Consider the following 15844-nt stretch of genomic DNA (forward strand, 5'->3'; position numbering starts at 1 on the left):
TGGTTGGTAGCAAAATGACTTTTGGTCCAACAAAGAATTTTTATAGCAATAGTTGTAGGATCCCGAACCAATTTATACTGTTTCCTGTAGATAATTTTGCATTATAATTAATACGATTTATTATTAATGGTGACGAAGGGATGATTGCCGTCAGATAGAGCTGTACAGTGCGCGTTCGACACGACCAGCAAATCGAGGAGGGCTCCAACAACGACTTCTGTGCTCAACGGATCGTCTCAGCGTCTGCCCGTCTCTTGCATACCAACGACCACTGCCAGTTGCCGGCACAACATTACTTCAGTGTTGCTGCGATACACCACTGGCCGAGACGCACGCCGACGTTGTTCCGTCCTCCGAGCACGTGCCGCGAACACTCTCGTAAACACTATAAAATTAATTCATTTACTAACAAACAATTTTATTATTGTTAAGTGTGTGTGTGTGTGTGTTTATTTAGCTGATAGTTTAACCGTAGCCGTTTGAATTTTAACGTCTAGTGTGCGTTTTACTCTTAAATATATAAATAAACAATTTATCCTATTATTTTGTATAACATATTATATTTCTTCTTGCGGAATAAACATATATATATATATATATATATTAGATCTCAAAGTGTTTTTGTAATTATATTACGCGTTGATTTTCACACCTTGTGGTCCACAAAACGGATATTGACGACAGTGTCAAGTTACTCGTTGGATATATGGTCACACTCGACCGAAATCGTTCGTAACCGATTAAGCAATTATTAACTTTACTCTTTAACGTCCAGTCGACTTTGAATTAACATGGACCGGCGACAGTCGGTTCACACAATGCATGACATGTGCAAGTCCAGCAGGTTATTGTCTTCAGTTTTGGTGTGCACGATTATACTGTTATTTGTCGATTCAGGTAAGAACTCTATTACCCTTAGATAAAAAGTACTTACGATGATCAACGTGCATCGTGATGTTGACGCTGTAAATGTTTTTACCGTCGCATGATGAATTTTGTGAAAAACATGACCGAAATTATATAAATAAACTGTAGCTCGGCTATGTTTTGGTCATAGTTGACTTCACGTTTGAAAATTGCATATGATGTACATAAAATAACATTTTTTAAGTATCGTAACAAATTGTATTTTCAACACTATATTAATGTATGTTAAAACTAACAACCGCACGACATTATAAGTACACATTTCTTTTGATAAATCTTACTGTATTAAATAATTAAATATCACTTACAGTCAATATTTACATTTTTAATTGATAAGTAGAGTAATTTATCAAGAAAACTACCCCCTATTTTTTCACTAAATAATAATATTTCAATGATAAGATGTACATATTAAAGTTTGTTTTATTTGTATAAATCATAGAAAATGTACAATTACAAAATAAAATCATTATTACGAGTAACTTTTGAAAGTTTAATGGGATACTAATATTATTTTTTTTCACTAATAAATTAAGAATGGTCTAAATAAAATGTTGACTAGTCAATAACTAATTTTGTAACATTACTTTTTGAGATATTGGTATTTATAGACTTAGAAATGGTTAGGAGCTGAGTAGTGATTGGCGACGGTAAGCATAATTATTAATGCTTTCTTCGCAATTTCAAAATATTTTTTTTATACACATTGATTCCTTAACTACGCTTCACTCGATAACATTGAAGATAAAAGTTTTAATAAAACATATCTTTCAACCTAAGTGTTATATTTTCCCATAATTTATAATTTCCGTACAAGTATTTAGTTCTATCTCCTACTAAAATTGAATTGAGTTTTTTGTATGCACAATTTTATATTTGGATAGGAGGAGGCCTTTTACTTTACCTTGAAAAAAATTAAGAATTATTAATGAAAGCTTAACTAGAAAATTTTGACCAAAGCAAACAATTTGTCCCTGGATATTTTTATGCGTATGAATTATTAAATAGTCTCCTAAAATAGCCGAGTACAACAAACTCCTTTATCGATTCATTCCAATCGTGAGTTCTATTTTTATTTCCTAGCACCGTTCATTCATTTTTCGAATTTTAAAATATTTACACTAAATATTTTTAACAAATATATGCCAACTTTATTATCTTCAGTTCATTAATTTTAAATGCTGTTTAGAATGAAATCAGACTAGTTCATGTAAAGTGGGGGTTTAGTTTTAATAAAAAATATCATATTACATTGATTAATATTAATCAAACTAGCCTTTTATAATTTTTTTTTTGTTAAGGTAATTTTTTTAAAACTATAAAATACTTTTTGTTCGTGTAACTGTTAAAGAAAATATATTTTCGATAGCATCTTACAAGTATAACCTTTAACGTTGCACAAATGTACCAAAGACATTAAGTTACACACATATGAATAAAATATAAACTTTGTATCACAAACAGTTGGCACGCGTTACGTTATTTTAAGAAAAATGATCTTGAAAGCTTTAGGGTTCTTCAAATGCACATTTAACCAATGCTGTTACATTATTTACAAACTTTTCGCGCACTGTCGCCGTGATAGTCTTCCAAAGTAACGACGTCATTAATAGTTTTTTGAGGAAACACTAGTTGTTTTTAATCCTTTAATTTATATTTCTCAGTGTACATATTGCAATTAATAGCACTTTTAAGGAGCTATTACTTGTGTTGCTCTCTAAAACGTTCAATGAAACAGGTGGAGCACTTAAATACATAAGTTAAAATTCCCATTAACGCAGTGAAAAATTGATAGCCACTTCCGCCGGCGGTAGCAATTTACAACATTAAAATAAAAATTAATTGCAGTTGCATTTAATGAATACATATTTTTTACGTTGAATGATAAAATTAATCAAACATCTCCTTAAATGTTTACACATTAATTTGTAACACGATGTTTATTAATGAAATTGTTGAGATTATTCGTTAGATTTTCTAGGAAGAGATTTTGCCCTTTGTAAAAATCATCCGTCAGAAACTTTAACCATACGTTGATTGTTTGCTAAATATATTTTTTGATAGACCGATAACTCGGTCTATAGTATTGTCACCGAAGATTCCCCGCAATTACATAACGTTTGTGCATTGCGAGGGAAGTGACAGATACTATAATGTACTTGTGTACCAGACGTTTATTTTTCCTATTGGTTTTTATTTTTCTTGTGGAAATTGCCCTAATGTCGAACACAGTCAAAACAGTAGGTTGTTTGGTTCGTTGCCTGGACTTGTCATTCTGCTTGGAGCCCTCCAGGTGAGGAGAGACGAACATTATAATAGCACTGTACCGTTTGTGAAACCATCAAATTTTATAACAACATTATCTATCTTAAACAACCAATGACAATCGTAATACTTACAGTTAGGCCGTAAAAAACAGCAATAACGTCCTAAATCGGTATTACGCGTAGTTGTCGACTGGCGAGGATGTCAAAAACTTATATTCATTTTGTTGGCTATTGATTTTTTATTAGAAAACTAATGGCAACTTTAGTGAATTGAGATTTGTTTGTATTTTTTTTTTTTCCAACAAAAAGGATACACATTTTAAACTATCATTTTTCGCTGTTTTTAATTTTCGTTTCTGAAAAGTAGAAGAACAAAAGTGATAATTAATGATTTCAATATTTCAATGTGGATTCCTAGTTGACGTATACGCCGAACGATAGAAAAGTATTTTTGACACGTGTGGAAAACGAGACGTTAGAGCTGTTATAAAAAGTTTACGCAGTAACAGAGTACACTTTTTTTTTTCATTTTTAACAACCGTTTTCATATCAGTGACTGTCATCTCGGCTAACGAGACACTTCCTCTTATTGCTCACGCTACAGCTGTTGTACTATATTTAAGCGCTACTAGATAAAAAACGATGATAATTGTATTATAAACAAGAGTTGGACGAACGGTTTAAGTTAACTGGTCGTGTACAAGAGTCAGGATTGGAATATTTGTTTTGTCTGTTTAATGGGCCATCGTCGACACGTGCCCACCGCGTACATAATCATAATGATATATTGTGGAACGTGCCGAATTGAAGTTGTTTGGTAATCCCAATGAGCATGTGGTGTACCATTAATTGTCGACGGGTCGCATTGTAGACATGTACTGAAATGGCATCGCTTAAGCATCCACATTTGAAGGGTGCTGTCATTTTGAAAAATACACCGGACGAATTCGGAAAGCTAAGAATCCCCACGAAAATAAAACAGAAACGCTTCTAAAAATTGCTAACACGTTCAAGTGACCGTTGTCTTTTCAACGAATACAACTTCTATTGCATTTCAAACACTTGATATAAATTCAATTTTTATAAATTAATTGTATATTTATGGTAAATGGATTTTAATTTATTTTTTATTTTAACCTATTAATACGACTAACGAATCTGTGCTAAACTAACCAAATTATTTAACTACTTCAAAAATAAATCAAACAACAGCTCGATGTAATACTAATCTATTCGCTAACATCCGAGAGTAGTGTACACTGGTAGGTGTTTACATTTCATTTATAATGGGTAATATTGTGGAACAACTGTGTTTTCACTAGGTTAACGTGTTGTTAAGTAAATTTTATAATAAATATATTTTTCGTTAAATTAATTCAAAAAACATGATATATTATAATTAGTTAAGCAAATTGATTTCCTTCCTTCTTAATGAAAACACTATTATTGTTGTCTTTATACGTTTTGGAACGGTCATCTATGGTATCAATCCAATTAGATAGTGGAGTTATAAGTAAATCGTGCTAGATCTGTTACGCCTCATAAATACACCTCGTGATATTTTCCACAGAATTCAATGAAAACCCCTAGAAAAAACAATAGCTACCAATCAGTGTCACGGCCAAGAATCAAAACAAAAAAGATAATAATAGATTATTGTGTACACATTTTAACACAGAAGTATAATAAAATGATCGTTGGTGGTCTGCTTAATTGGAAATTGTGTGAGTAGTATTCAAAATATAGATCAAGTAAAAAAAATGTTATGAAATTCAGAGTTTTGTTTAATTCTAAGGACAATGCTGCACGATAAAATAATATAACCGTTAAGTAGTGACGTATCCGTGAGAGATGACGGGCTGAAACTATATAATTGGAAATTCTGAGTATGCCACTACCGTTAAGAAAATGAGAAGTTCGTAAAATATAAGATCTACTGTACTTTACGAGAATTAACAAGAATAATAAAGCTCACTTAGCTATTCAAAAACAATATACCAAACAATATGGCAACAAAATGAAATTATTATACTTATGTTTTGGAAAAAACTAACACAAAGAATAATACCTATTGATGAAAAATGTTCCTTATTATCATTTCATTGGTAAGTTTTGTTGGATAATGCCTGTGGATAGGTTTTTGCCTGTCTCATGTCATCATACTTTTTGTTAAGTTTTCTTTTGTTATTGATTTAGCTGAGGTTGTTAAAGATTTTCTTCTTTTCAGTTAAACGAAAAGCATTACCACCTTGTAAAACTCTTAGTACGCCTACTCTTATAAGTGCTACTAGTAATTCGAAATGACATCCTAATGCAACCGTCACGCATAACCTAACAGGAAATCGGCACCCGATATACATTATTTTTCCTTTTTATTGCTAATTTCAAGCGTCTAGATTACTTATACATGATTTCATAAATTATTGCTTCTTTGTGTAAAACCCTGCGACAGAGCATAATGACAAATTTATTATTATTCTAAATGAATTATTCAACAGACGGACTATACATAGCGATAAAAAACATACATTATCCTATTCATTGGGCTATATGAATGAATTCAGTCGGGAAATTATTATTATTATAACGAAAGAATAAGAGCAGAAACGCTGACATGATAACAATATAGACACTGTGCGATGCAGTCGAAATATGAAATTCTATTGAATTATTTAAATAATTTACCAAATTCCGAATTCTAAAAATTAATCATAATTTTTTTTTTGTATTTTAAAACATAGGTCACAGGAACTCGAGTGAGCTTGTAGACTTTTAGATGTATTCAAAACGCGTTCTATCAGTATTTTAAATCGATTTCTTATCAACAGAACATGTGGAATATTTATGCATTTTGGATTTAAGTCTGTGACATCAAACGCATTGTCTCGGTATCATATTACAAATTCTAACCACGACGTTTTGTGCAAAATTCGAACCCTGTTTTCTGCAAATACGTATGAATATACTAATATTATTATGTGATAGTGATGTTGTCGAATGTAACATCATAAACTCAGCGATGTGCAAAATATAAAAGTCATTTAATAAGAGAAAACGAAATTTGAAATAACTTTCATTCAAATATCTTAAAATAATTACCTGAGAATCTCGAGTTAAATCGCTAAAATAAAATTTATTTATATTCATTTGTATAAAATAAAAACGTTATTATAAAGCATATTAGAATCATGTGATGAATTATAAAAAAATACGGCCATGAACTTTTCATGCCATTTTTGTTAAAAATTAATTTTATGCTCGACATTATTGTTCCAAAACAAACTTATACACACCGAGCCAAGTTCCGTTTTGAGAATTGTTCCTTAAATAAAACATGACCGGTAGATCCAATTTAGCACCGGTGTCCAGGTATGTATAAGTAATTCCTTTGGCGTACTTATCCTTGTATAATGACCGCGTACTGTTCTATTAGTTTGATGATTCTACCGTGTTTGGAATAGTTAATATATTTTCATAATTTCTCATCTAGGCCATTTACTCGAACTGTCTTACTCCTATACTTGGACGCGTACAACACACGCACACACACAGTGGATTACGATCGTCGTGATTATTCATAAATGTAAAATAACAATTTCAGTAACTACACTGTGCAAACNCTCCTATACTTGGACGCGTACAACACGCACACACACAGTGGATTACGATCGTCGTGATTATTCATAAATGTAAAATAACAATTTCAGTAACTACACTGTGCAAACTCTATTGTATGTGCCGTTCTTTTGTTTTAGTTTGAAAAGTTTAAATCGCAAGAAACGCATCTTAACACAACAACATAGGCGATATGGTTTAAATGGTAACACGCATTGCTCAATAATAAAAACGACGATAAAACAGCATCCGCACGGAATAATGATCCAAAATAAAAACTTACCGAGATTATTATTTTCGTGAAACTAATTTTATCTCAACGCGCATTGAATACTTTTCTCCTTCGGTTTTAAAAAATATTCAATTAATGTGATTTTCAACTTATTTGCGGTTCTCGAGTAGTTTACACGGCTTTGATGCCCAACTTCTACCAGTGCGTTTTCTTGGATAATGTGTAATATACAATTTTGTTTACTCTCGCAAATGTAACATAAATGTTACATTTAAACATTTTTTTTTTATCAAATAACGTTGTGCACGTGGTGTAAACCTTTGAATTTTTTCCGTTAAAACTAATTTAGCAAAAAGTATAGCGTCTGCTTACTTAAACATGACAAATATAAAAATTAATTACTGGCTTTATGTAACCCAACATTAAAGGTAGCTGCGTTTTAAGTATGACATCGTGTGGAGTATTTATAAACGCTTTTATTTAGTAAGTGCTCGCGTATTAAGTGAAATTTTCTAATTTTAAAACCGTGTGAAACCGTTAAGAAAGGATTTACGACTTTACCCTGTCAGTAGCAGTCGCGGTTGGGCCAGAAAAAAATAATAATAATCTGCCGTTTATGTCCCTTAAAAGTCGACAGCACAGTACGGTAGTTTCAGGCATTTATCAAAGAAGGCAATGAAGAATTTTCACTATGAAAACGGTGGCTATTAACTGGTAGCACTAAGGTAGGCAAAAAAAAAAAACACAATAAACAATTTCTAAAGTTACCACCGGCATTTATGTACGTAGGTACATTTATTGTGGATTCCCTTCTCCCTCTTATTTTCAGCAAGAGTAAAGCGCATAATATTATAAATTATTATTATGGGCCTTTAACAATAAACCGTACATTACTGTTGTGTCGTACCATGATAGACTGCCGTTTTATTAGGTATCACTGTACTTCACTGTAAATATACAGGCTGCGCAATTTACCTGTTTAGACACAAAAATGACACCAACATAATACACACTGCACCAGGTGTGCGATTGTGGAGTCTCTTTCTATGAGACTAACGGTCGTTTTGAATGGTTACCACAGTATTTCACGTGTATTCACAATGTACGTATAAGGTCATCGTGGAGGGTGAAATATCGGCAGCTTGTGTGAGTGTTCAATATATTGGGATGAGAAAAAGTCAGTTATCACATGCTTTGCACTAGAGCGGTTAAAATATAGGGAAAAATATGTCAATAAATTATTTTTGTAAAAGCGTGCAAAAAACGTATACGCGTGTATGATATTTAGTATTAGTGCTAATTTATTCAAGACAAAGTAATAGTTTGTGTATTTATACAAAAACAAATATTGTCTCCGCACAAGACTTATATATTTTATCCTATACAAACAACAAATATAAAGAGTATTTTCTGACGAAACCGCTCAGCAGGACAAATATTTTTAAATAAATAATATTGAAATAATAAATAACGCATATTCTTCACAATTGATATCACACTTCATATCTATTGATTAAATCTCGGGTTCGCCGTATCAGAACGTAGTATTTTATTGTAATATTTTTACAAACGGTTGTAAAACAAGCAGAGCAAATAACTTTCAATACGTTTGATTAGTCTAGTTTCATTGCGTTATAAATGTTCAAGATAATTTGAACTATTAACAATTATTATAGAATTCATTTTCGGCTTTACGATAAAATAAAAAAAGTGTGTGCACATATTACTCGTACTAGATACAATCATCGTTCAAAAAAACAACAGTGGCCATTTGTTTAAGTCGATATATTCCTTCCGTGTTGACTATTGTACACGTCGCAGTTGTACTAGTAATAGTTGTGAGTCATGCCGTTAATTTCTACACTCGCCCCGATGTCGTTATGACACTGTAAATATTTTCGGGGTAGAAAATGCATTACCATCTTCAACAATCTATTAGCGGACGTGTTCTACATTTTCCACGCTATTTGCCGAATTTATTCATTGCCCCTTTCAAACAGACATCCTCTTCGGGGCTTCCTCCACGACGTCCGCACAAAACAATAATGGACCGCCGCTGCACTATAAATTATGAATACGCGCCATGTATATACGTTCGTGGCACGCACAAGAGTAGAAAGACGACCCCGCGGTTAATTCCTTCTGATTCGAAGGGATAGACGTCCCACTTGAATAATTGTCCCNAAATTGGAAGGGATAGACGTCCCACTTGAATAATTGTCCCGTTTCCGTATCGGCGCTTAATACTTAGGCCGAGGCAGATTTTCGAAAATNGATTCGAAGGGATAGACGTCCCACTTGAATAATTGTCCCGTTTCCGTATCGGCGCTTAATACTTAGGCCGAGGCAGATTTTCGAAAATCTAATAGGGTTCACAAGTAGTGCGTCTCTATCGCCCTCGTGCTTATTAGTTTCCTTTATGGATTACATGCGATAAGCTGATATTATTCAATATTGCTTACGACCCTAAGCCGTCATATTACTATGATATACAATTGGGTTTCAAGCACATCGATGATAACGCACGTTCGCTGATTGATTCAACTCGAGTCCGTTGTACTGATCGATTATAGACTTGTTGTCCCCAAATAAATATTTTCTGCACAATTTATAACAAAAAAATGTGTTTTTCGGAGTGTAAAATGAATTTTGATTGTGGAATCGCGCGCGTATACCAAACTAAAAGGCACAAGATCATGTTTCCAACGCTGTACACAAAATGCATACATTAAATGTTTTCAGTTCAATGTACAGATTGTCGCCGAGTAGAATATTTTATTAAAATAATTGAATAAAAAATATGTGTTTGCGCGATAACCAGTACAATACGGCTTGTCGTAAATCATACGGTTATTGTTTTGTTTGTCAAAAAATGTTTGCGGATTTTCATCGCGTGTACAGACGGCAAACTACCTGGTCACAGGCACTATTTTGTATTGAAGTATATCCCCTGCAGGTTTTTTGATTATTATTGTTTATTTTCCTGTAGTACTTACCGGCATTTGCTATGGCGTTTCAAGTTGTTTTGTCCTATACACGATTCTAAATTATGTTGACTCGAGTTCTTATAGTCCGACACCCAAATGCGTGACTCTTTAGATACTTGCGCCCAAATAAACAAAATTTAATAAACAAATAAAGAAATCAAATTTATCGTATCGATATTTGTTTGAAAACCACATTGACTTGAACATCGTCGAAAAACCCAATACGGATTGTTATCTATATAAATTAATGACAGATTTCGGGTTAAAACTTCTGTACTTTACAAAAATATTCGTACAAATCTCAAAACTATTCAAGTGTTACTAAGTCGATGGTCATGTGGCCCCGATTCCTTTTGTGATACAAGAGAACTTTCATTTATTCATAAATAAAAAAAATTCTTTATGCTTAGATGAAAGCACTGGGTACGCTCTACGCAAAATTCGCATCCGATAAGTCCCGGAACCGTATCATAAATTATATGCTCTCGCGTTCCCTTCGGTCTTCGGCACATCGGCTTCCGTTTCTACTCTTTAGTTAATAGATTTCCTTTTCCCTTTTTTGTAGATTGGTCTTATTCACAGCACCAGTAACGATATAAATAAGTTATCAAATTCACAGTGATTTTATTCACGACGTCCGGCAAATTGTATCTCTTCTACATACGATTTCTCTCTCTCTCTCTCTATATATATATATATATATATATATATATATATATNCTTTGTTGTTATTTTCCCCTTTTATAATGTATTGGAGGCCAGACAGAAACACCATTAGACCAACAGCGATTGGCCATTAACTTTGTAATGTTTCTTAATCGAAAAAAAGTTATTGATTTTAACGTTGTACGGCTATAGTTTCCCTTTTTCCGCCATAATTTATAACATAGTCTTGTGCCTCAGTTTATCCTAATTACTTTTTCATGTACATAACAGTTGAATCATGATTCTTCTATAGGTAACTACTAATTATAAATATCACTATCATAATATTATACGTTATAAATCTGAAGATAGAAAAAGTATACTTCGTTTCAAAGAAAATTCAGGTGACTTTCTGCTCATAAAAAACCCGAGTTTATCATCTTTAGTTAACAAAGATTATTTTATTTGCAAATACCTATTTCGCTTGTAAAACGTATTTAGATTAGTATTTCCCAGAAATCGGACCGATTCCATTCATTTCATCAGTGATTTGTTAACTAACTCTACAGTTAAAATCATTAATGGTAATTGACTCCAATAATTTAATTTGCAAACAAATAAATCTTTGTACGTTAAGCTGTTGCTTTGTTTAAAATTTCAGCAAAATAGCCTAAAAAACCATTAATATCAATTGAATAATGTTTCAAATTTATATTAATCAAATTTGAAATTATAAATGAGCTCGTATCGAAAACGCTCATTTGTAATAGATTTTATAAGTTATTTTTGAGTTTGTTGGAATTTTATTTTATTCCGCATTAAGTTGATTAATCATGCGACGTTAAGCATACATATGAGCCCAACTAATGAAGTTGACAATAATTGCTTACATTACATATGCTATACTAAAAGATTCCGGGTAATACAGTCTAACCCAAAGAGGAAAGGCTTTAGTCTTAAAAGTATTATAAATTTGCATACAGGCATTATCGCGGCTTGAAGCGTCTAAAATACTATGAATTATTTAAGTTCTATTACGATAGCCTCACCCTTCTCTCGAATGCAATACATACAACGGGAATTTAATTATAGTCCACCCCTTAATAATAAACCTTCGTTATTTATAGGGCATAAAAGTTATTCAAAATTAATTTAATCGTTGTAATAGTGTTCTTCGACAATGATCATCAATAAAAATTTACTATTTCCTCCCTTACTAAACTATACGTTATAGAGATAGACTTATTATATCTGAACGTGACATTTTCAAAAAACAATGCAATAATATAATCCCTTTAAGACCTCTAGTATTTATGGAATGTATTCGGAATTGAAATTTGATTTGCCTGTAGACAGAATGAAGATTCACCATTAATAACTGATATAATATAAGAGGCATTTAACGCCACAAGATGACAGCTTGGTTTATTTTTTTATCACTCCTTATGACACAAAAACTTAATATATTATCACGAGTTATTCGAGTTGGGCGTGCCAAGAATTATTTTTGTCACATTATTAGACCACACACTAATATTTCATATCTATGTTCTATGATCATAATAACTAATTGACTAGTCAAATATGTTTACGAAATTTTTAAAGTTTGCGAATTACTCTGATTTTCTGAAAAATGTATTAATGAGAATAAAATTTTAATTATTACAAATATTCCCGTAGTTAAAATTGAAATTTTTCGTATTTTATGGTTAAACATATTTATACGTGCGAATGAAAAATATTTTTTATTTTTGCTACTTGTTTTTATAACAAGTAACATGTTTTGTGATAACAGAAACATACTTTACGTTTAACAGTTTGGTAATATATTACTGACATTTGATAAAAAAATATTAAGTTAAAATATAATGATACATATTGAATTGTCATTATCGTATATAAACGTCAGATTGCCAACAAAATATGTTGCTAAGAAGCATTATGCCTTATTCGAAGTAACAACTTCTTAAGTGTTTGTCAATAGTCAATACTGAATATTAGTTATTTTGATATTTTTATGCTTATACGCTCAAAGGCACTTGAATACTAGAACAGTTTACGATTAATAATCATTTTACCCTTCTCTGAACGACAATTGAATAATCGAGAGTGGAGCAACTTTGGCCGGTAACAATAAATAATGCTCTTTGATACCATTTTTATTTTTTTTTTTGTCCAAAATGAGCTCAATGATTGTTACCACTAGTGTCAGCCTTTACCTGCCAAAACCGTATATAAATCCAAAAGCCTCTTTTGACAAAGCGTCCCATCGCACACGTTAATAAGCCTTGCGATAAATCACACCGTATTAACCTTTACTGTTGAAATACAAGAGCGAAGCGTGACGACAACCCTTAAACTTTTCATCATTCCTTCCAGCCTTATCCTTCCCTTCACTATCAGATCATTCACCATATTGAAATACTTATACCTCTTTTATGTTACCTTTTATCTGATTTTTTCATTTATAGAACTACACTTGACTACGCCAATTGCCTGAATTAAACATCGACTATGAAATAAATTGTGTGAAATAAATCATTAACACCTTAGTTTAACCAGTCTAGACTGCTTGTTTACTTCATTTTTGCACACACGAACGTGCCTAATAAAAATATAAACATTGAATTTAGTGCGATATCTTTTGGTAAATCATTGAAATATTTTACTTAAATAAACTATTGTTTTACTTAATTTTTTGTGTTCGATTGGTGTAACTCTTATAAATTGTCGATCATTCATTATTACCAATAATATAAGCAGGAGGCGTTTTATAATTTTTGTTCGTTTCCTTATTCAAAAAAATTCTTATACTTATATATAATGCTCTATAGAGTACTATGTTTTACGTGCAAACGCAATAATGTCAGAAAATGACTAATGCCGTTTGTGCGTTTAACAAAATCTGACCGGGTAATAAGCTTTGGCCACGAACAAACTCAATTAATATTGTCAGTAGTTTTTTAAGTGAACTTGTACATAAAAATCAAACACAATATTGACTAGATAGTCAATCAACTAATGAAACATAGTTAAACTGGGTATCCAATTAAATGTGTGCTTAAACTAGTCATATCCACTCTGATTGATCCAAGTGTAATCCCTTATAGTCGGAAGCAATTTAAAGCTATTTAATGGAATTTCGTGAATATGTGCGTCATCAGGAGGGAAATTTCCAAGAAGGAACAATTTAAAAAGATAATGATCGTTTTAAGCTTTTAGAAGGGACAGAAGAGAATAGAAAAATATACACGCAGTGTAGTAGAACTTGACAAATGGTTGTATATATTATTGTGTGTTAGCAATTTTGTGATGGCGGTGGTGGCGGCTATATTAGTGAGGGAATTCTAAGACCAAACATCAAAACTTTAATACTATTAACGACTGATTTATCGCTTTGCCTTCTTATCGTTTTCCCAAACTTATCTCCAAAACAAAACCATAGCCTGTGCTCGACCTGATTACCACAACACTATTGTTATTGTTATTGTTATTATTGTAGAGCTAGAGAGCCCTCTGATCTCTTCATCAGTAAAACTTAAATAAATTGAGTGTAGTCAATGTATTTCTTGAAAATTTGAATAACACCTATATATATATACTGAAAATATCATGGAAAATATACATAAGATGAAACATAATTGTTTGCGTTATTCTTTCAATAGATGACGGCAACAGAAAATGTTTGTTATTTAGTTTGTTATTTTTTTTAATTTGGCACTTATCTGTGCTCGTCTTAAAATATATTCCAATTATATTTCGAATTTTTAAGTTGCTAAAAATAAAATAAAAAGAGGGAAATACTACGTATTAGAAATAAATGAAAATAGTAAATTAATATCCGTAGTCGCATAGTTTACTTTAAGTTAAGATTTAAGTTCATATTGTGTTTTCATTATTGTTACAATGACAAGTGCGTGCATCAGACTGTGGTATAAAATTCAATTGACATGATTCGTCAACTGACAACGTTAATTTTGTATGTCTATTTCCTTCACGCATTAACCCTCAACCCAACTAATCGTATACTTCCGGCCAATTAAACGGTCACTTGTTATTATGGCGGTTGCCAAAGCCACGCTGTGCACATGTGGTCAGATGAAAGTAATCAGCTACGGATATTCGCAAACCAATAAATTTTAAGGAGTTTCCGTTCAATTGTTAAATTTCAACTGTTAATTAGCATCGACTTCAAATTACTTACACTGAAAGTATTGTAGTAATATTCTTTGTACAATTGAAATTTTATACTATTATCGTAGAACGTCTACTTGGCCATTAGTTTTGCAATTTTTATCAATAAAAAGAGCTTCAAGAAAATCGTACAACAAACTTACCACCCTCGTATTTATTATAAACCAACATGATGATAAAATGAGGAATCCGCGAAATTCTATACTCCGTCGAGGGGCATCCTTTGTGCACATTAACATAGTGTGTATCATATCTTCTGTGGTTATGTGTACAATTGTAACTAACAGTGAACGCGCGGTGCAATAAAAATATTATTATACTCGGGCGATTAATAAAGCAATCTCGTTTACTGATACGAGCGCTTAGTAGCGATCCGTTCAATCCATTTAGACACGCTATTCGTCACGCCGTCTTCCGGACTCCCCTTTTTTTCTCCGATTTCTATATTGTTCACACAATTGGTACACGCACCCTACTATGTGTACAACGATCTTTAAGCACCCAATTTCGTTTACTCTTCGCCTGTGTAAATGCAAATGTCGAAAAACACATTAATTCAGCGTGACACGGAAAGGAAATAAAAACAAGTCATTGATGATTTCGGTCAAGATTTATATTTTTCGTGTGTGCATCCGACACGACGTATGAGCTTTTGAGATTTGAGGGTGTGGTAGTTTTCCTAATTGTTGTCGGTACCATTGCCATTTGTATATGAAACCGTTGTAAATCGTTTGCAGCTACCGTGGATGTTTTTTTTTTTTAGGTTTCTTTCCCTTTTATCAACACCGCACACCCGTTTCCATCCAAATTTTAAATCTTGAACGTCAGCCGCCAGCTACGACTACCACCCTTATCCCTACGAAAACGCGATTCGACACGGACCAAACTGTGACAAACAATATAACGTTATAATAATGATGAAAATAATAATAATCGTTATTTTTTGAACACTCGATAAGATGAAGTCGTATCGTAGA

The 15844-nt window shown here is 32.3% G+C and overlaps 1 protein-coding gene across 8 annotated transcripts in view; it reads left to right on the forward strand.

Annotated features, from left to right (window-relative positions):
• Nucleotides 1–211: 211 nt before the first annotated feature.
• The window catches only part of LOC126898378 (limbic system-associated membrane protein-like), a 94420-nt gene continuing 78787 nt past the window's right edge, over nt 212–15844 (forward strand). For 7 of the 8 annotated variants that reach the window (XM_050672344.1, XM_050672346.1, XM_050672345.1 and 4 more), the window contains exon 1: nt 212–897. In XM_050672344.1, the coding sequence (XP_050528301.1) occupies nt 792–897 (106 nt within the window). In that variant the 5' untranslated portion in view covers nt 212–791. The remainder of the gene's footprint in view (nt 898–15844) is intronic. The other variant, XM_050672352.1, reaches the window with a different exon arrangement.

This window comes from Daktulosphaira vitifoliae, unplaced genomic scaffold (genome assembly GCF_025091365.1).
Source record: "Daktulosphaira vitifoliae isolate Bord-2020 unplaced genomic scaffold, ASM2509136v1 Scaffold_2, whole genome shotgun sequence".
NCBI lineage: Eukaryota > Metazoa > Arthropoda > Insecta > Hemiptera > Phylloxeridae > Daktulosphaira > Daktulosphaira vitifoliae.